Source organism: Marmota marmota, unplaced genomic scaffold, assembly GCF_001458135.2.
Source record: "Marmota marmota marmota unplaced genomic scaffold, marMar, whole genome shotgun sequence".
Lineage (NCBI taxonomy): Eukaryota > Metazoa > Chordata > Mammalia > Rodentia > Sciuridae > Marmota > Marmota marmota.
This window is the reverse complement of record NW_026000021.1, coordinates 4,215,373-4,239,036: the sequence shown is the minus strand read 5'-3', so window position 1 is coordinate 4,239,036 and position 23,664 is coordinate 4,215,373. Positions and strand designations below refer to the sequence as shown.

Sequence of the window (23,664 nt, the reverse complement as noted above, 5' to 3'; positions counted from 1 at the left end):
TCTAAAGTTTTAAAAGAAAAAAAAAAGCTTTTGGTAAAGACTTCAACTATAAAAGCTTAAAAACCAATTAAACTATGTGGATGCCACTGTTATGCAAACAACCTTTCTGGTGGGAAGAGTTATTTGAAATTCTAGAGAGGAGTTTTGTTCTCCTCTTACGTGATTTTAAAAAACTAAAGAATGGAATGATCATGTGAAAATTGCTGCTATTCACATTTTAGCTACAAATCAGAAAAACATAATTTAGTTGAGTGGCTATCAACTGTTCCATTATCTATCCTAGAAAGGGCTCTTTATCACAGAAGTGCCATTTATAGGATTGACACTTCCATATGAATTAATGATGATTACTTGCAATTATGGTGACTTTTAAATTAAGATGACCTTTTTTTCTGATTACTTTTTAGGAAAATGTATTTCTTTTGTATACCTGGTTTTATCCTACTTACTAGGAATTTGAATCACCTAAAGGCAAATATGTATCTAATGCCACAATGTGGGTGGGTGACCTCTGTAGAGTCTATAGACACTTTGGAAATTAAAAGGAATGGCCTCTTACTGGCATTACAGCCATCAATAACTAAGTTAACATGTTTTAAAAATATTTTTACTTGTAGATAGACACAACACCATTATTTTATTTTATTTATTTTTATGTGGTGCTGAGGATTGAACCCAGTGCCTCATACATGCTGGGCAAGTGATCTACCACTGTACGGCAACCCCAGCCCTAAGTTAACATTTATAACCCAGAAAGAGTGGGATCTTTTTTTAAATATGACAAACAATATCTAACACAGAGATCAAATTTTTTCTTCAAAGGACCAAAGAATAAATATTTGAGCTTTGTGGGCCTTATGGTCTCTGTTGAAAATATTCAACTGTCTTTGTAGTGTGAAAGCAGACAATAAGAAAATAAATAAGCAGAGCATGTTGTTTATGAACAAAAACAGGCATTGGTGAGCCACAGTTGGACCAAGGCTATACAGACCTCTGGTCTGGCCCACTAAATAAAATACATCTAGGTACAAAATACAGAAACACAAACACAAACATTTTAAATTTAATGCTAATGTAAGGGTCCCGTGAAACGTCGGAGAAAGAGACCACCAAGTGACCACCCATGCAATTGGCAAAAGGGGATTTATTGAACCAGCATGCTGGGGCTCTGTGCCCGCTCAAGAAGGGAAAGCAGCCCAGAGCCCCGAGCAGGGGCTGAGCACTGCTTAAGTACACTTTTTGGGGAGGGCGGAGGGCTTTGTATACATCAGAACAAATCATCATGAGGCACGGGAAAATTGAACAACAACTCCTAAACATGATTAGTTCATTCATTGGCGGGAACAGGTCAGGCTGGAGTGATAGGTCATTCCTAAGGAGGGGGTTACATTCAAACTGATTGGTTCAGGGCCTGCAAGGCCTGCGTGCAACCACACAGACCCCTTCAGTTATTAAACAACCAGACAATCAGGGGAAATGTTTACTGGGCGTTTCTAAGCATTGTCTTAACAGCTACAGAAATTTAACTCAGACCTTGCAGCTTAGAAACTTTTACAACACCCGGTCTTTTACCCTTTAACTTTTACGCTTTAACTTCAATTTCTTTTACCCTGACACTAAAACTTTTTGAAAATAGGTTACTTAAGTTTTGGTTCTTACGATAGGATGAAATAAATATTATTCTGATATATATTAAAATAGTAAGGAAGCCATACACATATACTCCTACCATTCAGGAGGCTGAGGCAGGAGGATTACAAGTTTAAATCAGCCTCAGCAACTTAGTGAGGCTCTAAGCAATTTAGCAAGTCCCTTTCTCAAAATAAAAATAAAAAGGGCTGGGGATATGGCTCAGTAGTAGTGTGCCCCCGGGTTCAGTCTCTGGTACTGTAATAACAACAATAATAAAAACAAACACACACACAAAAAGAACAGTAAGGAAGACTATACACAAAACTGCTGCAATAGGGCAAAGAGACTGAACTCGACTCCAAACAGCAAAGACAGCTGGGGATTTACAGTCAATGAACAGAGTCAGGGGGTCAGTGTGTGGGAATCAATTCCGAGGAGTCATCAAGGGAAGACTTGCTAAATCAACTTAACAGAATTCTAGCTAGAGCCAAGCCAAAAACCTAGTTTTCAATGACAGGCGATGAGGGATTTTGATTTTGTCAGGGAGGTGAGGTGCTCTCACGAACTTGACGTAGTAGGATCTTGGTAAAGTCAGACCAAGGTGTAGGGCTATTTGAGAGGAAACACAGAGAAGACTGATTTAAGTTTTTGGTCAAGGAGGATATCTTTGTAGTGATTTCTAAATTAGGCTATAGGAGTGAAAAAACATAAAGATGAATGTAGTCAAATATAAAGATAAAAATATGTGCTGAGGTCCTTTTATGGGATTGCTGCTTTATTACATGATATAGAAGTTATGAACTTTCTAATCCTGGCACTCCCTGAATACCACTAAAATAACCTGTTGAACATGGTAAAGCAAGTCTGAGTTAATTAGATAAAGGAGATCATTCTTACTATAAAAATTAAGCAGCATGTGGAACAGGAAGTAAAAGGAGGGATGTCTTTGAGGTTTTCAGGATCTATTTTGATGGTGTTTTCAATAGGTGCCTTTGATTATAATTGACCAATTGAGTTTAAGAGTTTGAGACTGGTGAATCCAGAGAGGTGAAGTTGGAAAGGCTCTCAAATAGTAAACTGCTACTTGGTAGAACTGGGTATAATTTTGAGAGGAGATTGTTACCTTAGTTGATCAGAATATGTTTCAAGGAAATGGGTTTCTGATAAAAGCAATGATGTTACTTGCAATTTCATCTTCCTAGGAAGAAATTCCTGAAATATTAACATCATATTAACACAGAAGCTAAATAATAAACTTTGTTCTATTGGATGTGGTGATACATACCACTATTCCAGAGACTGAGGCAGAAAGATCACTAATATGAGGCCAGCCTGGACAAAGGAGTGTCTCAAAAAATACATATAAATAAGTAAATAAACTTATATTAACCTATAGTAAAGATGTGTGGGTATAGATGATTTCTGTTCTCAAAAGAACAAGGAAACAGGCTTCTGAGAGCACAAGCCAGATGGTGGCTAAGATTCTCTAGTGATCTTCTCCCCACAGACTCACTGAGTTTAATAGCTGTTCACGTATTAGACTACCTTCAAAAGAGCTAAAGAAATCAGGTGAGAGAGTACAGCACCTGCATTTAGTATATCAAAATAAAAAACCATAAGGAAGTCAGGAAGGGGAAAATTTGCCTATGTCACCCCTCCCCCAACTCCAAGCAAGGAGAAGTACAAGCCTTCTACTTGAAACCCAGGATCAGGTCCAACACAGTGAACTGTAGTGTTGGGCAAAGCCCCATGACCTACCCCTGCCCCACCACGAGTCACTGAAACTATGTTAGTCCAGGCAACTGTCAGCAATGACCACCCCTCCTTCAACCTCAGGTGACAAAAGTGGGAGGTCATTAGCCTATCTGATTGAAAACATAGTATCAAGCCATGGTAATCAAAACAGCATAGTGTTGACATAAAAACATACACATAGACCAATGGGTTGCAGTAAAGAAAGAGCCTAGAAGAGACCCACACATCTATAGCCAACAGATGTTTGGTTAATATGCTAACAGGCATAGGAGAAAGGAAACTCATTTTAATAAATGGTGCTGGGAAAATTGGATATTCACATGCAAATGGATGGAAATATTCTTACCACTAATCAGTTACAAAAGTCAGCAAAGAATAGATTAATACTTACATGTAAGTCCTGAAATTTTACCCCTACTGGAAGAAAATATACTGTAAAAACTGGAGGACTTTGGAATGGTGGTCAAATAATATGTATAAGCCCAGTAGTAGGATTCTTTGAACATATATCCAAAGGAAATAAAATCAACATATCAAAGAGACATATTGACTTCCATGTTCATTGCAGCACTATTAACAACAGCTAAGAAACAGAAACAAAGTAAGTATCTATCAACTGACGAATAAATAAAATGTACATAACACAATGGAATATTTTTTAGTCATAAAAATGAAATCCTTATCCATTCATCTACTGAAGGGCATCTAGGTTGGTTCCACAGTTTAGCTATTGTGAACTGTTCTGCTATAAACATTGATGTGGCAGTGTCCCTGTAGTATGCTCATCTTTTTAAGTCCTTTGGGTATAGACTGAAGAAACGGATAGCTGGGTCAAATTGTGGTTTCATTCCCAATTTTCCAAGAAATCTCCATATTGTTTTCCATATTGGCTGCACCAATTTGCAGTCCCACCAGTAGTGTATGAGTCTACCTTTTTCCTCACATCCTATTCAACACTTATTATTGTTTGTATTCATAATAGCTGCCATTATGACTGGAGTGAGATGAAATCTTAGAGTGGTTTTGATTTGCATTTCTCTAATTGCTAGTGATGTTGAAGATTTTTTTCATATATTTGTTGATTGATTGTTTATCATGTACTGAGAAGTGTCTGTTTAGGTCCTTGGCCCATTTATTGACTGGGTTATTTATTTATTTATTTTTGGTGCTTAGCTTTTTGAGTTATTTATATACCGTAGCAATTAGTGCTCTATCTGATGTATGAGGGGTAAGGAAGCATAGATCTCTTTGGAGTGAGAAGATGCAAAGTGCTGTGTAGACTGGATTAGGCCATGTCATTGGAATAACCAGAGGCACAGGAAACCCCTAAACACTAACTCATCATCCAGATGAGATGTTATAATGAAAGTCTTAATATAGGAGATAAAGAGAGGGGTAATGAACATAAAGATGAATATGTATGTGAAATTTGAAGACAACGAGGTGTAGCCAATTTATGTTTGCTTTTAGTCTACTGAGTTTTATGTTTCCACAAGATGTTTATGTGATCTAGCCTAGCACCTGGAATTTAGAGCTGGCAAATGGTAAAGGTCAATATTTGAGTTGAAAGTGTAAGAATCAATATAGGAAAGTGTCAGTGGAAATGATCACTCAAAGAGAAGCTGCTAGTGGGGGGGGGGGGAAAGCCCAGTGCTGAGCTTTGAAGGATATCTTTGTTTTGATAGCAATTGGGAGGAAAGAACCTATAGAGACCTTTGAAGAAAGAACACCAGGGCAAAGTAGTGGTTCAAAAGTAGGAGAGAGTTTCAAAGTCTTCCTGTTCATCACTGTTCCATGCTGTGAAGTCCAGGAAAGGGGGAGATTAATCATGGGGGAAGAGCACATTGCATGTGGTTATTGCAGGTCAATGGTGATGTTGGATGCTATTCTATTTCAGGAGAGCAAGAACTTGCTGCTGCTCCACAGGAGATATGGATATATGGTGGACACAGAATAAGGCAGAATCCCCTATACAATGTGTCTGCTGGGATTATTGTGAAAGGGAAAACTACCAGCGACAGAGAAAAGACCTGAATGAACATGCTTATTATCTTTTTTAATATAGAGAAATATAATCACTATGAAAGCTACAAGTAGCTGAAAAGAGGAGACAGAAATCAAAGATATTTGAGAGACAGAATGCCTTTCACAAAAATCAAGTGAAAAAAAAACAGTGTGTGCATGAAAGTAGATTTTGAGATAGAGAAAAAGGACAGTGACGCCATTTCTGGTGGTCTGGGACTCTTTAAAAAGTGAGGAAAGTTTTGAAATGATTTCGGAGGAATAGGAAAGAAAATTGCTTAAGGAAATTCAAAGATTTTTGAGTCCCATCTGTCCAACTATCAAGTATTTTCCTCTATCCTCGTCAAAGAAAATAGTTTTGGAAAAAAAAATTTAGATAGTCAATATTTGATTGCCTTTTAATTTCTACCAAAACTTGACAAATATGACTATAGTCCAATTGGAGAGAATGAATCACCTGTTTTATTATTTAAAATCAATCTGTTCATCTATGTCATTGACCTCAAACCTTTCCATGGGCTCCATCAAATTTCTCCAATCACTACTTAACAATGGCAAACTCTTTTTCTGTTCTTGCCTTTTGTCTCTGAGAGATGATAAAATTGTCCCATATTTTAACAAATCCCCCTTGAGCAGTCATGTTTCTCTCGTTTTAAATTTATAAACTAAACCTTTGGAAGGTAAAAAAAAAAATGAGGAAAATATTTCATTGTTGTGAGCAGTGTTCTAGGAGAATTGATTGAGGGGCCTGCCTGATTTCAACTACGAATAGCTCAATTTTCTTGATTAACCATGAATATGTTTAATTAAGGAATAAAATCTTAACTCAATATTTAACAATTCTCCTCTAAAAGTATTTGCACATTTCATGTGAAAAATCACTTCAATAATATGTTCTACAAAAGATTCAATTTTAGATTTCCCAGTTTATTCATTATGTATTTTTTGAAAATTATGGGATACAATAAAAATATAATTTTAGAAAAATAAGTAGATAATTGTAAATGAAGGTATGTTTGAATTAAAGTATCTCAAAAAACTGATTTTACAAACATCCTTTACACTATTTGGACTCTTTATAAATAGGTAGATTTAATTTTGAAATATTTAAAGCAAATTATGTCAAAATTGAATGTACATTTAAATTATCAATAATAACACCAATAAAAACCAAAAAGGTGACTTTATATTGACATACATGAGGAAAGAATTTTGTCAACTGTCTACTTCTGAACAGCCACCAAGAATAAACTGTTAGCAAGTGATGTTTATTACCTGTTGCTGTCAGGAAAGACTTTTCAAGAGTCTTAAGGTGTCCAGATGGAGGGGATAAGAAGAAGATTATACGTATAGGTTTGGAGATCTGAGTCTGAGTAACTAAGACTGTTCTTTCAAAGTGAGGGTCCAGTTGTGGCTGGGCACCTTTCACTGTATTTTAGTTTAGTTAGTTGTTTGATGATAAGCAGTTTGCCCAATTTTAGAAGCTAGTCCGTAAATTTGAGAAACTGATGTTCAGCAAGTTTATAACATGATTTTGTTCTCGTGTAGTCTTCACATTATGGACAAAGACTTCCTAGAGAAAAGAATAGATAATATGGATATAGGTTGCCTTAGTTCTTAGTCCTGGTAGTGAAGGTTGGTGCAGAGGTCTCAGTTCTTTCAAGGTTCATTAAGAATTAACTATAATGTTAAATGCTTTATGATCAGTTTTGTGAGCAAGAATACAAAATATAAAGCTGCATTTACCTGAAAGATCTTAAACTAAGATAAACTAGTGTGGTTTTACTTTTGTTAGTCAAATTGTGTGGTGGGGGGAAAGTTGGACTATAATAATAGTAGTTGTTGTTTTGCAGTGCTACAAACTGAAAATGCATGCTTGGATCCGAGGGTGGGTAGGCTGCATAGTAATTCAATCCTGTCAAACCTTTTCATGAACTACAGAATTGACTGTGTGCTCAGGATAACTAACTGGCTCTTAACTTTCAAAGAGCTAAAATGATGGGAAGATTATTTAATCAAAGTACTATAGAGACATGCATATGCTGTATTTTAAGGATGCTTCAAGTACACCTACTTTAATATTCCTCATTGTTCTGAGTCACTAATACCACATCATCTAATATTAAACAAAATACGAGGTAAACAGTTCAGAATTATATTTTAAGAATGTTACTTATTAATCTAGTAAGAGGAGTTTCTGAACTAAGATTTCGACTATTGATTATAAATCAAGCAGAATATAGGATAAATATGAGATACAGAAATCTAGATCACAAAGAATGTTTAAAAATTAAAGAGAATTAATAAAGCCAGATATTAAATGCTTTTGAAATAATCCATGAAAAACCTTTATTCAATATTATGCTAAAGAATTACACTTGAATTTAAGATAACTTTCTCCTGCTAATTAACATTGAGTCTAATGGTAAAATTTTTAGGAATGTTGATCTGAAGGTATTTACAAAACTTAAATCTCCATAGATTTTTTTTTAAGCAAGTTACTTTTATTTTTATTTATTTTTTTTGGGTGCTCACAGACATTTTATTTTTAACAGTCAAAAGCTAACAAGAACATAAACATCAATATTTGAATGAATAAACACATATGGCATATCCAAAATGGAAAGCTACTCAGCAATAAAAATAAATACTTGATGACATTGTTTCTACGGGAAAATCAGAATAAAATTTTAAATTTCAACCTAATATGCTTTTTTTCTAGATGGTTCTCTATTATGAATGTAGCATCAACTCATACATTGAACTGTACATTATCATATTCAGAATAACTTATCCATGTAGACAGAGTAGAGATATTAATACAAATTTAGGAAAAAATTACCTATTTTTCCAAAAGGTAATGTTGCAGTGGCTTCAATTTCAAATAATGAAATAAATATGAGGTACAAAAACAAACAAACAAAAAAGACAAGCAAGAGTCACAGAAGCAGGACTTCAGTTAGAATAAGGACATGATAGTGAGAATTTTTTATTATAATTTTTATTGTTGGTTGTTCAAAACATTACATAGCTCTTGATATATCATATTTCACACTTTGATTCAAGTGGGTTATGAACTCCCATTTTTACCCGGTATACAGATTGCAGAATCACATCAGTTACACATCCATTGATTTACATATTGCCATACTAGTGTCTGTTGTGTTCTGCTGCCTTTCCTATCCCCCTCCCCTCCCCTCCCCTCTTCTCTCTCTACCCCCTCTACTGTCATTCATTTCTCACCCTTGTATTATTTTTCCCTTTCCCCTCACTTCCTCTTGTATGTACTTTTGTATAACCCTGAGGGTCTCCTTCCATTTCCATTCAATTTCCCTTCTCTCTCCCTTTCCCTCCCACCTCTCATCCCTGTTTAATGTTAATCTTCTTCTCACGCTCTTCGACCCTACTCTGTTCTTAGTTACTCTCCTTATATCAAAGAAGACATTTGGCATTTGTTTTTTAGGGATTGGCTAGCTTCACTTAGCATAATCTGCTCTAATGCCATCTATTTCCCTGCAAATTCTATGATTTTGTCATTTTTTAATGCAGAGTAATACTCCATTGTGTATAAATGCCACATTTTTTTTATCCATTCATCTATTGAAGGGCATCTAGGTTGGTTCCACAGTCTTGCTATTGTGAATTGTGCTGCTATGATTTTTTTTCTTAAATGCAAATCACTATCCAACAAATTGACTTAAAGGAAAAAAGCAATATGAACTGTTGTCTTTACCTTCTAATAAAAGCTTTGCTTCCTTCCACTTGGTCTTGAGTAATATAATGGGTCTCTCCTTTGTCCTCCACCTCTAATACCAAACCACCATTTATTTAATCTTTTCTCTTACTATGACAGACTTTGAGGCTGTAAGTTGCTTTTTCCTCTTCCATTGACCAGGGGCCATTGTTTATACTAAGACTTTACTTACATCTTTCCTTTCTCTCCAAGGTTGAAGACCATATTCTATTAGAATTCTTCAGGATGTTTGCCTTTTGAAAAAGAACCACTGATTATTTTGTTTTTATTTATTTATCTTTTGTTGGTTATACATGGACACAATATCTTTATTTATTTATTTTTATATGGCACTGAGAATTGAACCCAGTGCCTCACACATGCTAGGCAAGTGCTCTGCCACTGAGCTACAACTCCAGCTCCATGATTGAGTGTTTTTAAGCTGTATTTATCTCCAAACTGAAACAGAAGCCTTTTTCCTCTTAATTAAATGAGAAAATATTATAAGGAATATTTTTCAGGGAATACTATTAAATTCTTCTTGCTAATCTAAAACGATGTGTTCAGCAAAATAAAAATGTGGTCCAGTGTATGTGTGTGTGTGTGTTTGTGTGTGTGTGTGAGAAACATAAGTACAAGGAGACATGAGTGTTAGAACTTAAGTTTGAGATTGAACAAACATAAATTCATAGCTGAAAGAGAGTAAATGCTGAAAGATAGCAAAGATAACACCAGGTGGCTGGTGTTCCTGTTCATAAATGAGATAGAAAGGAATATGAATCAAAAGAAATATTTTCTATTTGTGTGAACCTGTTATTAAAGAGTTAAAATTAATGACAAGAGGAATCCAATTGATTGGCAGCTGATGACAGAAATTCAGAAGGTGATAGTATGACTTATTTCAGAGATCATACACTCTCAGTCTATACAGTCAGTACCTCAGGAAGTAACTGGAACATCCCTTCTTGGTCTCTTTTCTCCTTTTAAAAAAATTTGATTTGTATTTTTCTGTTCCTCAGCTCAGGGTTCTAACATATGTGTCAAGAATAACTATCTACTTTTGTGACATCTTTAAATACTATGAATTGATACTGAGCTCTCAGTCTTTTGTAATGAAAATCTGAGTAAAGCACCATTTTTCTTTTTAGTATTGATCACTTTTCATCCTCTTAATTCTAGGTGTTACTATTTTTATTATTGAAATAATTAGAGAAAAGTCAGAAAAATATCTTTCTGCCAAATTGTCAGAACATATGTTCCTGCAGTTAATCTCCATAGCTCACCGTGCAGTGCACTACCTGTTTCCCAGGACACTGTTGAAAACTTCCAAATTTTGAGAGATTGTAATTTGTATAAATTCACTTAGTGTAAATAATATAAGCATCCCCCATTAAGTTTGCCTTTCTTGCAATAATAGGGAGTTAGAGTAGTGCATGTAAAACCACTGAATTTGGTTAAACTAGAAAAGAGAATATCATTTTAAGAAAGGAGAAGAAAGTATTCAAGGTTACTTTTATTTGCATATCTTCCCTTAAATTTTATGCACACACTCACCTTGTACACACACACATATATATATGGATACTTGCACACAAATACATTTAAGTATATGTGTGCACATATATAATCAACTATGTGTGTATATATATATATATATATATATATATATATATATATATATTTATGTGTATTTTGTAGATATATACTGTTCTTATCATTGTTATTATTATTATTATTATTATTATTACTATTTTCTGGTACTGGGTGCTTTCTCACTGAGCTACAGTCCAGCCCTTATTATTTTTTATTTTGAGAAATGATCTTGCTAAATTCCTGAGGCTAGCCTTGAATTTGAGATACTCCTGAGTCACATGTGCCACCATGCCTGGCCACAAATATATTTTTTTTAACTCCTAAGTGTCCTTTTAGCAAGTTTCTCCTCAAGTTGATTCTTTTGGTCTGAGGTATTCTTAACATGATTTCATTTCAAATGTGATGAAATCCAACTCAGCAGATATAAATTAGCCATCCAAAAGCAATGCAGTCATTTAAAATGAGATCTTTCTCCTGACGTTGACAAAGTGTGTTTGATGATACTTTAAAAGCCATAGAAATTTTTGTCTGTGATCATATAAAGCTCATAAAATGCCAGAGGAAAATTCTGTAGCCCAGAGAGGAAGAGGTTATGGAGGGATTGAGTGGTGGTAGAAGTGCCAGGAATGTGGTCAGGGCTGCTTGAGGGTGCTTCAGTCTGACTTCTCTTAGCATTCTGTGCAGTTACAGTACCAGGGAGCCCTTGTAAATCTGAGCACCTCACTCATTGGTAATGGCTTACTTCGGAAACCAGAGACTCCTCACTGTCTCTCATCTCGGAATGGGCACCAGATTGCCCATATTTTAATTAATTTTCATTTTGTTAAATCATGAGACTGAGTGGCCTTCTCACTAACCCTGTGTTCATTGTGCAATAGACCATGTGTTAAGCAGGCTTCCCATCTTTCAGGAGAATTTATGCGAGCCAAGTACAGAAATCTGCTTGGGTTATTGAAGGCTAACAATGATCGTTCTAATGTGTCTGTTTATTATGCACATTTTCTCCCCTACAGTTATTGTATTACCTAGTTAATGTATTTGTCAATTGTTAATGTCTTTGTTGTTGCAGATACAGATGTGGTGTATAAAAGCCAGAATGGACATGTCATTAAACTGAATATAGAAACAAATGCTACCACATTATTATTGGAAAACACAACTTTTGTAAGTAATGAATAATTAATTACTTAATGCATTTCAGTATTGTTTAAATTGCTCTCTAGATGCATTTAACTTTCTATTCTTCACCTCCAGCACTTGCAATGCATTTCAGGTGGAAAGGTCAGGCTGGGATATCATTAGAATAAGGAAATCTATTGATATAAAATGCCCCTGTCACCATATGCTTCATTTTTCTCCTCATTTACCCTTTTTACTCAGCATGTACTCATAGGAATAATATTTGCTTAGAGTGAGTACTTTGCTTTATATTTTCTAGATTGGCCATACAAGTGCTGAGATTTTAAAAAGAATGGTTAACTATGCCCAAGTAATTATTAACTTATTTTGTCCCCTTTACTTTTTGTTTTTCCTGACTACTTTGTAATTCTGTGGGTTCCTGGATCAGGCAGCAAGAAGGGTTCTAAAGTTGACCTTCGGATAGCATTGCTGTGTGTGTTTTTTTTTTTTTTAATATTTACTTTTCAGATGTACATGGACACAACACAATGCCTTTATTTTTATGTGGTGCTGAGGACCAAAGTGTCCCGGGTTCCCGCCCAAGCTAGGCGAATGCTCTACTGCTGAGCCACAATCCCAGCCCCAGAGTTGCTGTGTTTTAAGTTTAGAATTTAGGATTCTGTCAGGGGCCACTTTCACTCTCCTTAATCAATGCTTAGGTAACAATGCTCAAATGACTGAATGTATTTATTTTGTTCTCATAAAAGCATATATCCTTTGCCTTTCTGATAAATCTAGTTCCCTAAAGGTTAAGAGACTTATCTACGATTACCAGTTGAGGAAGTTATCGTGAATGAACTATTGCAAACACTGCAAAATCTAATACAGGCAATGCTGAAAAATAAGCAGTTATTTATTCATTATTCTGTAATAAAAGGTTAAATATACTGCCTATAAATGAGCTCATAAAATACATATAAAAGATAGTGCAAGGCTAAGAAAAGCTTTTTCATAATAAGGGACAAAAATAAACATCAATGGCTACGTTTAAACATGCATTCCCACTTGTATATTTGGGATAGATATTTAATCTTTATATTTATCATAGGATAGAGAAATGGAAGAGATGGACAAGGAACCTTCTCTTATTCAGTGCTTTCAAATATTAAGAAAAAATGGTAATGTAAATCATGAAGTATTTATATTTATATATACCTATTGGGCCAAATTTAACCAATCAACAGATGTATATTAAAAATTAGGTCATTATTAGCTGAAATTAATCACATTTTTTATTAAACTAAGTTGATTTATAGGTGTTCAAGGACTAAGCATTGGGTATGCAACCCTTTTTAGTACTTGTGGGATACCAAAACTATATAAAGCAGATTGCTCACTTTTGTAGAGTATGGGTTACTTTGAGGAGATAATACTAACATTTAAGAAAAAAAAATGTAATACACAGCATACAGTGGTATCTAGTACATCTTCATTGGATGGTCTTCAATATCGCTAGAAATGAGAGCAGGAAATCATTAAGATATGCTGCCATCAAAACTTCCATGGGAAAATCAGACAGGAAGAAGAAAGTAGGAGTTGGTGGTGAGAGAGTATGTTGGTGATAACCTTGGTAAAGTCAATGTGAATTCTTTTCCATAGAATTGGAGAGCAATAATTAAATGAATTTTCATTTTTTAATTCCTGTATCATTAGGTAACATTTTTAATGGAGATTCTAACCCTCCAGTAGTCAAGCAGTCAAGCAATGTAGGAACTCATCCTTATTGGAATATTCTTTTATGTGGCTGGTCTTACTCATAACTCCTGACACAGTTAATGAGGTTTTTCCTCTGATCACTAATGATGTTTATTTGTTTCTATTTAGCCTTTATTCATAGCCTTTTTAGCCTCCATGACATCAAAAAAGAAACAAAAGCAAAGCTTTCATGTTATTATTCCATTATCCAAATGCTTTTGTTGGTGCTACCTACCACCCCCATCCTATCTCATTATAGTTTCCTTTATGTTCTAATTAATGCTCTTTTATCTTTATGGTTATGTATTGAATCTTTTAAAAATTATTTCCAGGTCTATTTCTATTCTCCTCTGTGTTGCCTATGACTCTTAATTACCATATTCGCATTTAGCAAATATTCTCATTTACTGATATCCTAAGATTCATAGGCTCCCTAAAGACATTTATGTCACAATGCAGATAATTAAGCCATTTATAAGTCATAGGAATGTCAGCAAGTAGTTCAGGGATTGGAGTCAGAAGGGTTAGGGGAGTGAAGGGTGATATATTTGCCACCAGCTAACCCAAATGAGAGATCAAAAATAAAAATTACCCTGATTCTACATTATTTCAGGCAAATATGTTTAATCACTTTATACCAACTCCAACTCCAAGTTATATTGTTACGTACAATTGTGTTTTTAAAGTTCATTTGAGGCTAATGTCTGCATTTACTCTTTCTCCTAAGCCATCTGTTGAAAAGAAATCTATTATCAGAAGATAAATGTTTATTCATATTGCAGATCTTTCTTCTATTATCAATATTTTAATTGTCGTCATGCTTAATTGGATTAGATTGCTATAAAATTTTAGAATAAAAATGTTATCTAGTCAATTGAGAAGCATTATTGATAAATATGATAACAGAATAGCTTAATGTTTAATATGACATATATGCAAAAACATAACTGCCCATTTATTTTTTAAACAATATAATCTGATATCGTATTGTCATTTCCCAACTTAAACACATTTTTAACATGATTAATGGATACTTTCAGCCATGTAATTATGGTTAACAGACTCTATGGGTAGGGATACTATTAGGTATAACTGTCTAAAATGAAATAAAAATAAGTAATTTTTAGGAGTTAATGATATTTAAGGCATTCTTTTGGATTGAAACTAGGCAAATTTCTAATGAAGGAGGGAATTGAAAAGCATATAACTCTTTGACTTGAAGAATGGGAAAGAAGTGATTTAGCCCAAACCATTCTTAATAATTTTAAAGTGTTTGGAAATGTTATCTCTTAAAGCCAGAACTATTTCAGACAAAAGCACATGCACAATGTCATAATGAGGAAAAATGTTTTATACGTATTAGCTGTATTCCTTCTGCAATCAATAATTTGAATATCACCAGAGGTCTTGGCAAAAACCACCAGCAATCATAAATGGTTCTATAAAATCAATTCTTGAAATTAGAAATGGGTTGGAAAAATATGCCTAAGCCTCATGTACTTAAATATTAACATTAATTTTTTTAAACCTCATTCACTAATACGGAAAACAACAATTGACTGTAATCTCCAATCTCAGAAAATTTGTGTTAAAATGCATTCTTAAAAAAAAAAGTAGCCTAAAACAGAGGCAAGAAATTCATATATGGCAACAGAGTGACTCCAAAGGAAATTTTCACTATCATATTTTACTGAACTCTCTATAAGCCATTATAAGATATGAGCTTCCAGTAGAACCAAGGAATATGTTTTGATTTCTCACATATACATAGCATCAGGTATTCTGCATGCCATCCTGGTTTGGGTTCATCTGCTCTTTCATTTGCTGTGCCATTGTGTATGTGGGACTGAGAGACACAACTCTTTATACTACCATGACATGGGAAACTAATCATCTGATTTGAGTCTCAGGAAATAGTTGCTTTTTAGGGGAAGGTAAGACACACAGCAACATAAACACAGTATTGCTATATAAAAGAACTCAAAATTTAAAAGTTGAGATGAAGAAAGGTAATCTTTTAAAATTTGAGATTAAGAAAGGTTATCAAAAAATTCTGATTGGCATGTGACCTCACATGCTATGATTATAGAAACTTTGTTATTTTTTACAGTGTCTGTCCCTAGCCTATACTTGGGTTCCCCAGTATCGAATAAGGTCAGTAGTGAAACTCACACTGAATATACTCATGAGTGTTGTTGTGTTCTTGTCAGTACAGTTTATTTATTTGTTTTTCTTAGGCCAGTGATTCTCATCAGGGAGTAGTTTTGTTCCCAGGAGATATTTTTCAGTTCTGCAGATAGTCTTGATTGTCATGACTAGTGGCAAAAGATTTGTTAAGAGAGTCTAAGAAGTAGAGTTCAGGGAGAAGCATCCTACAATGCAGAGGACAGCATCTCACAACACACACTGTCAACCCAAAAATGTTGGCACCGTCAAGGTTGAAAAACCATGTTGTAGACAGAGATAGAAAGGGAACCATATACTGATCAGAAGGTAATTTTTTTTGAGGTCAAATTAAGTGGGTAAATTGTATGGAAGATATCAAGTTCTGGTTTTCAGTATCATTAGCTTCAGGTAATGTTTCTTCTTTGCAAGGATTGCCCTGTGAAGAGAATTAGTATATGTTAATAGGGGTCATTTGGCTTTAGTTTCCTGTTCTTCTCATGTTTTCAAGGTCTAGGCTAAAAGGGTAACTCCAGTTTTCTTACAATTCTCCTAGGATAAACCTAATTGAAATATTTTGTTTAAATAAGTTAATACCTCTCATTTTATTGTTGCCACCTCTTTTGAACAAGAAGTGTTTGTTCCATTTAACCTGATGGCCAAGGACTCTAGCCAGCATAATTGCTTTAATGGGTGTGCTATGTTGATAAATAGTTGAATTTCAATGTCTTTGAATTGAGCATAGCTCTCTCCACTGTAGTTACCATCCTTTATTGTAGGAAACTTTCATTGTTCTTTTATTTTTGTTATTTACTTTGAAATACTTAAATACATTTATATCTACATTATTTATTTTGAAATTATTTTACATATATTTAGATTTTCTAAATTTTAATCATCAAATAGAGATCAAAATTTATCATAACACCTATATACATCAGGGAAACAAATGGAGTGATGTATTTTTCAGCAAAGATTTTTTAAAAATATATTTAGGAAAGAAAACATCAAATGTATTCTAAATATTTGGCTTTTTCATAATTTTCTATAAGTTACAAACATCTAAAATAAATTTCAGCATAGTTTTGAAAGTAATGGTCATGAAAACAGGAGAATTAGCAAGAGAAGTTCTAATCCTCACATCGGAGATCTAGTTAGGCACAAATTTAATTTTAAATATAAGAGGCCATACTCATTGTTTCCATATATTTTCAAGTATGGCACAATTAGCCTGTACTCCATACTGTTATTCACATAGGTGAAAATAGGACCAAAGCAAAAAAATTGACATTGCACCTTAAGTGACCATTGTGAATGATCTAAAAACTAGATTCTACTACCACATGCATTGATGAGGACTAAATGTCTCAGATGGTATAACCACTTTTATTCTCAATGATGCTGACCGTTACTAATAAATCCACATCTATAGCTTTATTTAATTATTATGAATATTTTTGAATAAGTTATCCTTGATTGAAACCAAAACTATCAAAATTATATATTTAAAATTCTTCTTTGGTTAGAAATAAAGCACTGATAAAAATACCCCTTTCTGCTGGGCACTGTGGCGAACACCTGTAACCCCAGCAGCTCAGGAGGCTGAGGCAGAAGGATGTCGAGTTCAAAGCCAGCCTCAGTAAAAGCGAGGTGATAAGCAACTCAGTGAGACTCTGTCTCTAAATAAAATACAAAAGAGGGTTGGGGATGTGGCTCAGTCATCAAGTGTCCCTGAGTTCAAGCTCTGGTACCAACAAAATAAAAATAAAATAAAATAAATACCACTTTTTAAAATTACTAGCCATCACTTATTTAACTGTTTGCATAAGAACTTTGTTCAATTTTCTCTGATATGCCCTCCTAGATATGTAATCAAATGACTACAATTCCAGTATTTTTTTTTTTTTGGAACATTCTCATTTAGTTCTTTCAGAGCTAGAGGTGTATATAGTCAGAAAAAAATGCTAGAGGATAAAAGAGGCCAGATTTATTGCAATTATAGTAATTACAATTGTTTTGGAATTTGGCTTCCTGAGAGGTCAGCACTGTGACATGGGTTCAGGGCAATCAGTCTATTTTGAGAAATTCAAGGGTATAGTTACATGCCCTGGAACATCTGATGAATAGTTTTGCCTTTCATTTTCTTTCTGAATAATTTCATATATGGTTAATTCTCAGTCATGAAGAACTAATTAGAAAAATTTTTAAATGTGTAGGATACAATGTTTCTTTTAGGCAGGAAGAATAAGTTTTTGAAATCTGGTGCAGAATAGGGTGACCATGGTTAAAAATAATGTATATATCACAATTAATCAAAATAAACTTTGAGGGTCTCAGTACTAAAAATAATGAATGAATAAGGTGATGGATATGTTAATTAGTTTAATTTCATAATTCTGTGTTTACAAATGAATGTAACATTGAATCCATAAATGTGTATAATTGTGATTCATCCATTAAAGTTATGTTTCTACAAATAGAATTTTCAAAAGAGATTTAAGTATGTAAATATCAAGATTTTTCTATTTATTTATGGTGAAATTTAAGAAAAAAAAAATATTTTCAAGAGAATTTTGAAAACTTTGAAGTTGACATAGAGATAAGCTTTCCCAGCCTTTTTGACTTTTCAGAACATGTCAGTCTATGCAGCTTTATTGATGCATGGTGTGGAGCCATGCATTGGTGAAATTTCTGAGGCCTAACAACATGATATAATGCAGATATTTTAATAGTACAGTGGAACTATATCAAATTCAATTTTAGTTTCCTTGCAGAATATGTGTGACCATTCAAGGAACTTTTAACAAACATTAGATGGTAGTTGCAGCACCTCATACTACTGAATTGCATCCCCCTGTCTCCTACTGAAGTGAAAATTTTTAAAACTTGAAAATAGTCTTGCTTGATATATCTAGAGTCATCTTGAGAAGAAAAATGTCTTATATCCTAATTGTATTTATTTTTAATGACTATTCCATTTAAAATTAATTTTGAAGAAATATAAAATTATAGTATAATTCTTTAATATTCTATACATAAGGATTTTCTAGGTGTATTGTGTATATTTTCCTTAAACCTGTTAGGAAAGATACTGAATTAAATACAAGCCCCTGAGTTCAATCCCCAGTACTATAAAAAAAAAAAAAGAAAGAAAGAAAGAAATGAGATCTCATCTGAGTTTATCTATCTATCGATCTATCTTCATACACACACATATAGGTATACATGTAGATACATGTAGACATCTATATCTCTATATAGGTATATATCTATAGATAGACTTATCTATATACATTATCTCTCTATTTATTAAATGAACTATATATTTTACCAAAAACTAGTAACATAGAAAACATTATATAATGCATGGGAAAGAGAAAAAGACATAATGTGGTTTAAGTGGTTTCAATTGTCTTAATTTGGCTTACATTGCCACATTTTTAAACATTTCAGTGACTGCCTGTGTCATCATTATTTTTTCTGTCAAAATATTTTCAATTCTTATGGATAAATTGTCTATGCAAACAAATTAAAATGACCTTAGTTGATTTTGTTTGTTTGTTTGTTTACTTGCAGTTTCATTGTGCTGAGATTGAACCTAAAGCACAAGAATCCTGGACAATTGCTTTACCTTTGAACTACACCACAGATCTTTTTATTTTTATTTTGAGACCAGGTCTCACTGAGTTGCATAGGCTGGCCTTAAACTTGTGATCCTCATTACACAGCCTCTCAGGTTTTTTCCCTTCATGAATTTGGCTGAAATAATCTAGTTTACGTTTGAGGTTTTTCCTTTTCTTAAAACCCTGTGTAAATTGTTCTACCACTTCACGTCTATAAGGTTTCTGCCTTCTTGTAGTAATGGCTCATTCTTTATTTGTTTAATCCATTTGCTAACTGCTCATTGGACTCATTGGACCCCCTACTACTTATCATATAATATTTCAGAGTCTGGGAATACAGTGGTGAATGAGAGCAGTTAGTGAGACCAATTGTAAACAAATAGTCAAGTAAAATACAACAAAATGTCTGCTAGTATTAAGTCATTGGACAAAAATAACATACTGTGAGGGCAAGAGAATGACTAGGCATTAGGAAAGATGCAGGGTGGAAGAAGCAACATTTCAAGGTCAGATTGAGGAGGTTTTAGGTTGCAAGAGCAATAACCCAGGGTGGGAGCCTAGAGTGGGAACAAGATAAATTTATCCCAAGAATAGAAAATATGTAACTCCTAGGGCATGTGGTGCATGGTACAAGATGAACCCAGTGGGATAACAGGGGAATGATTATGCTGAGTTTAGTAGGTCAAGGTTTTCTCTCATCAGTAAGCGCAGGTTGAAGAAGGAAAGTGGCAATGTCTGAACATATTTGAAAATATTATATTAGGTCTATATTCCAGGGATATTAAAGTAATAACTAAGATCTCTTTTAAGGTTCCTACAATTGTACAGATAAAAGAAGATGTAGACCTTGAACAATAATGGTACTAATGGAGAAAGTCAAAAGTAGGTAGATCAAGGATTTCTTTGGTGATAATTTGGACGGGTCTTTCTTTGCTGCAGTCCGGCTGCAGCAAAATAACCCGGGGGGGGGGGGGTGATGACGAACGACTTGTGTAGATTGATACAGCAGGAGTGGGAGCTGTTTATTGCAGGACAGGAGCAGTATTTATACATTCCACACAGCTTATCTAATTAGCATAAACTAGATACATCAGTCAACCAATAAGGAATCTCCACACTTAATGGCTCGCTGGTGTTACTTCACGAACCACTGCCTCTGGCATTTTGCTAGGCACCATCCAGACTTGTTTACAGACTCTAACATTAGAGCCATCCTGACTTGTTTACAGACTCTAACATTTGTTGACTAATTGTTCTGAACCCATTGGAAATAGAGGTACAAATACTGTCTTCTGGGTTTTGAAATGTCACTAAGGAAGTAATTCTGTTATTAAGAGGTTTCAAAATATTTGTGTGTGTGTGTGTGTGTTTGTGTTTGTGTGTGCGCACACATGTATATGTGTTGTTGAGTTTCAAACTCTGAGCCTCATGCATACTAGGCCAGTAGTCTATCACTGAGGCACATCTCTACCCCTAAGAGATTCCAACTAATTTTGATAATAGGATTCATTGAGTATTGTTATCTATACATCTTTGGACATTCTCTGTATATAACAGTACTACAGATGGATTTTTAAAGGTTTTCTTCTAAAAGAATGGAAATGAAATTAATAATCTTTATAGAATATTGAAGTGTTGCCCATCATCCCCTGAAGGTTAAAAATTTGCTTTTTTACTTACACTTGGTTGAGTCACTTAATAATTTTTATGTGCCTGTTTTATCCCACATACTGCAATAGCTACTAAAGATATCAGAGTGAAAAAATAAAAAGAAAGGTCCTCAGCTATAATGACCTTGTGGTCTACTGAGACAGTTGTACACTAATTAAACAATTAGATATGTAATTGTGAAATTACACAATTACACAATCTAAAATATGTAATTAAATTGAGGATAGGCATATATGACAGTAACAAGGTACCATGCTAGAATTTCTAGTATATTGGCATCATCTATTTTGAAAAAGTCACAGAAAGCTTCACTTGCAAAGGTGAGTAAAGAGAATTTAACTAGGCAAGGATAAAGTTTGGGTGTACCAGAAACTGGTAACTAAATTACAAATGTCCTCAGGAGAGGATAAATAAAGGTCATCATTGCTAGATTACCTGGGCTTGAGATCATTAAAAAATTGACTTAAAATGTGGCAATGGAGATTAAGAGAAGTGAAAAGATTTGAAAGTTTGAACTAACATAAAGGGAGATTAGCAAATAGTGAGAATGGCAGCGGTTGCAGGTGGAGTTTAGAAAGGAGTCATGAAGGATATTCTCTGAGAACTCTGTTCCATTTTTATGGATGGAGGCGTTAACCACTGAGATGGAGAATTCTGTGTAAGGACCAGGTGTGAAGAAATGATTGGGTGAAAATTTCAGTTAAACCTATAGTGAGGATAAAGTGGAAACATTTAACAAATGGTATCTCCAATTCAAAAATAAAAATTAAAACAAAAATAAGTCAGAAAGCTAGCACAATCAGTGACATTATTATTGATTTCAAAATACCGAAACATGTAAGTTTATCTAAAGACAAATTTAATTACCTTGGGTTATGCATCTGATTATCTATGGTAATTCCCATTTTATGCAGGGGATAAGTTCCAACATTCCCCAGCAGACATCCGAATCTACAGATAGCACCAGACCTTGGACCTTTTGGTGCAACAAGTTACCTCAAATAAGACACATATTCTGTTCATGTCTTCCACCAGTTAATATGATACTTTTCCATCTTAATTTAGCACTTATCATGCACTGTGGCCATAATTTTGCAGCTTGAGGTGTGACAGCAACTCTAGTAGGAGTTTCCTTTTCTTGCTTCACAATTTCCTGAATAGAAGATATATTCTTTCTATAGATCTTAGCAAGCTTGTGATTTTTTTTTCTTATTAAGTTGAGAACTTTCACCTTTTCATGTAAAAACTTTTCACAGCTTCTTGTTGGCATATTCGATTGTCAGCTTCACCATTCCAGAGTGATCTTATCTTTATGTACATCAGTATATATTATGGTATAAGCAGCAAAAGGATTGAAAAAAATAATCAGAAAATTTTCTACAAAGAAAAGCCCTATGGCTGGTGTTGTGGCTCAGAGGTAGAGGACTTGCCTCACATGTGCAAGATCCAGGGTTTGATCCTCAGCACCATATAAAAATCAATGAATAAAGGTATTGTGTCCAACTACAACTAAAAAGTAAATTAAAAAAAAAAAGAAAAAGAAAAGCCCTGTCCCAAACATTTTCATTTGTAAGTTCTATCAAACATTTATAATATATATTAATGCCAATCCTTTCCCAGCTTTTCCAAAAAATAAAAAATGACATTCATTTTATAATATTCATCATGATATGCATGTTATTAGGACAGTATTATCTTGATAACAAAATCATAAAAATATATTTCTAGAAAATAAAAATTCAGATCAACATTTCTTTGGATATAAATGCAAAAAATTCTGAACAAATACAAACACAGAATCTGGGAACATATAAAAAGGATTATACACTTAATCATACTGTAAATCCACTTTCCTAGGGAACAAAGCATTCATTTATAAAAGTTCTAAATAAATAAGAGCATTTTTTGCATGATAATATTTAATACACATCTATGGCTTTCCTTCTTTTTTATTTTTAGTTGTATCTCTCTCTAAAACTAATTTCTATATGTTTCTTAAAAATAGTAACAAGTTGGTATTTGAATAAAATATACCATAATTCTGAGGGCAAGTATTATTTTCAATCTCCTTCATTGACATTTTTAAAACAAGAAAATAAAAAAGTTATATAAATAATATTTAGCACTACTAGATATGAGAGTTACTAGCCACATGTGGCTATTTAAATTTATTTTTAATTAAAACTATATAAAATTAAAAATACAATTTTTCAGTCTTATCAGCCACATTTTAAGGACCCAGGAGGCTAAATGGAACAGTGAGTACCCAACTGGACAGTATAGTCACACAGTACTTTTATCCTCACAGAAAGTTCTGGTAAGAGAACTGCATAGATATATGCAAAATGAAAACAAAATTTACTCCCTCATCATTCAGTACTCCTTTTCTGAAAGTAGTCATGTAAAAATTTGTACCTGTTAAAATGATTCTCTAGAAATTTGTCTGTGTATGTTTTCATATATCTGTACATAAACAAATAGAATTATAAAATATACACACTCATATGGATATGAATGGGTTTGTATATGAGTATATGCGTGTACATTTAACTTCAACAATATGGATTGCTTGTACTTTTTATCTACTTAGTACTGTAC

General features: G+C 33.8%; 1 protein-coding gene across 2 annotated transcripts in view; it reads left to right on the top strand.

Annotated features, from left to right (window-relative positions):
- The window catches only part of Dpp10 (dipeptidyl peptidase like 10), a 1,278,687-nt gene that overhangs the window by 958,115 nt on the left and 296,908 nt on the right, over positions 1–23,664 (top strand). For both annotated transcript variants that reach the window (XM_015501723.2, XM_015501724.2), the window contains exon 4: positions 11,805–11,899. In XM_015501723.2, the coding sequence (XP_015357209.1) occupies positions 11,805–11,899 (95 nt within the window). The remainder of the gene's footprint in view (positions 1–11,804; positions 11,900–23,664) is intronic.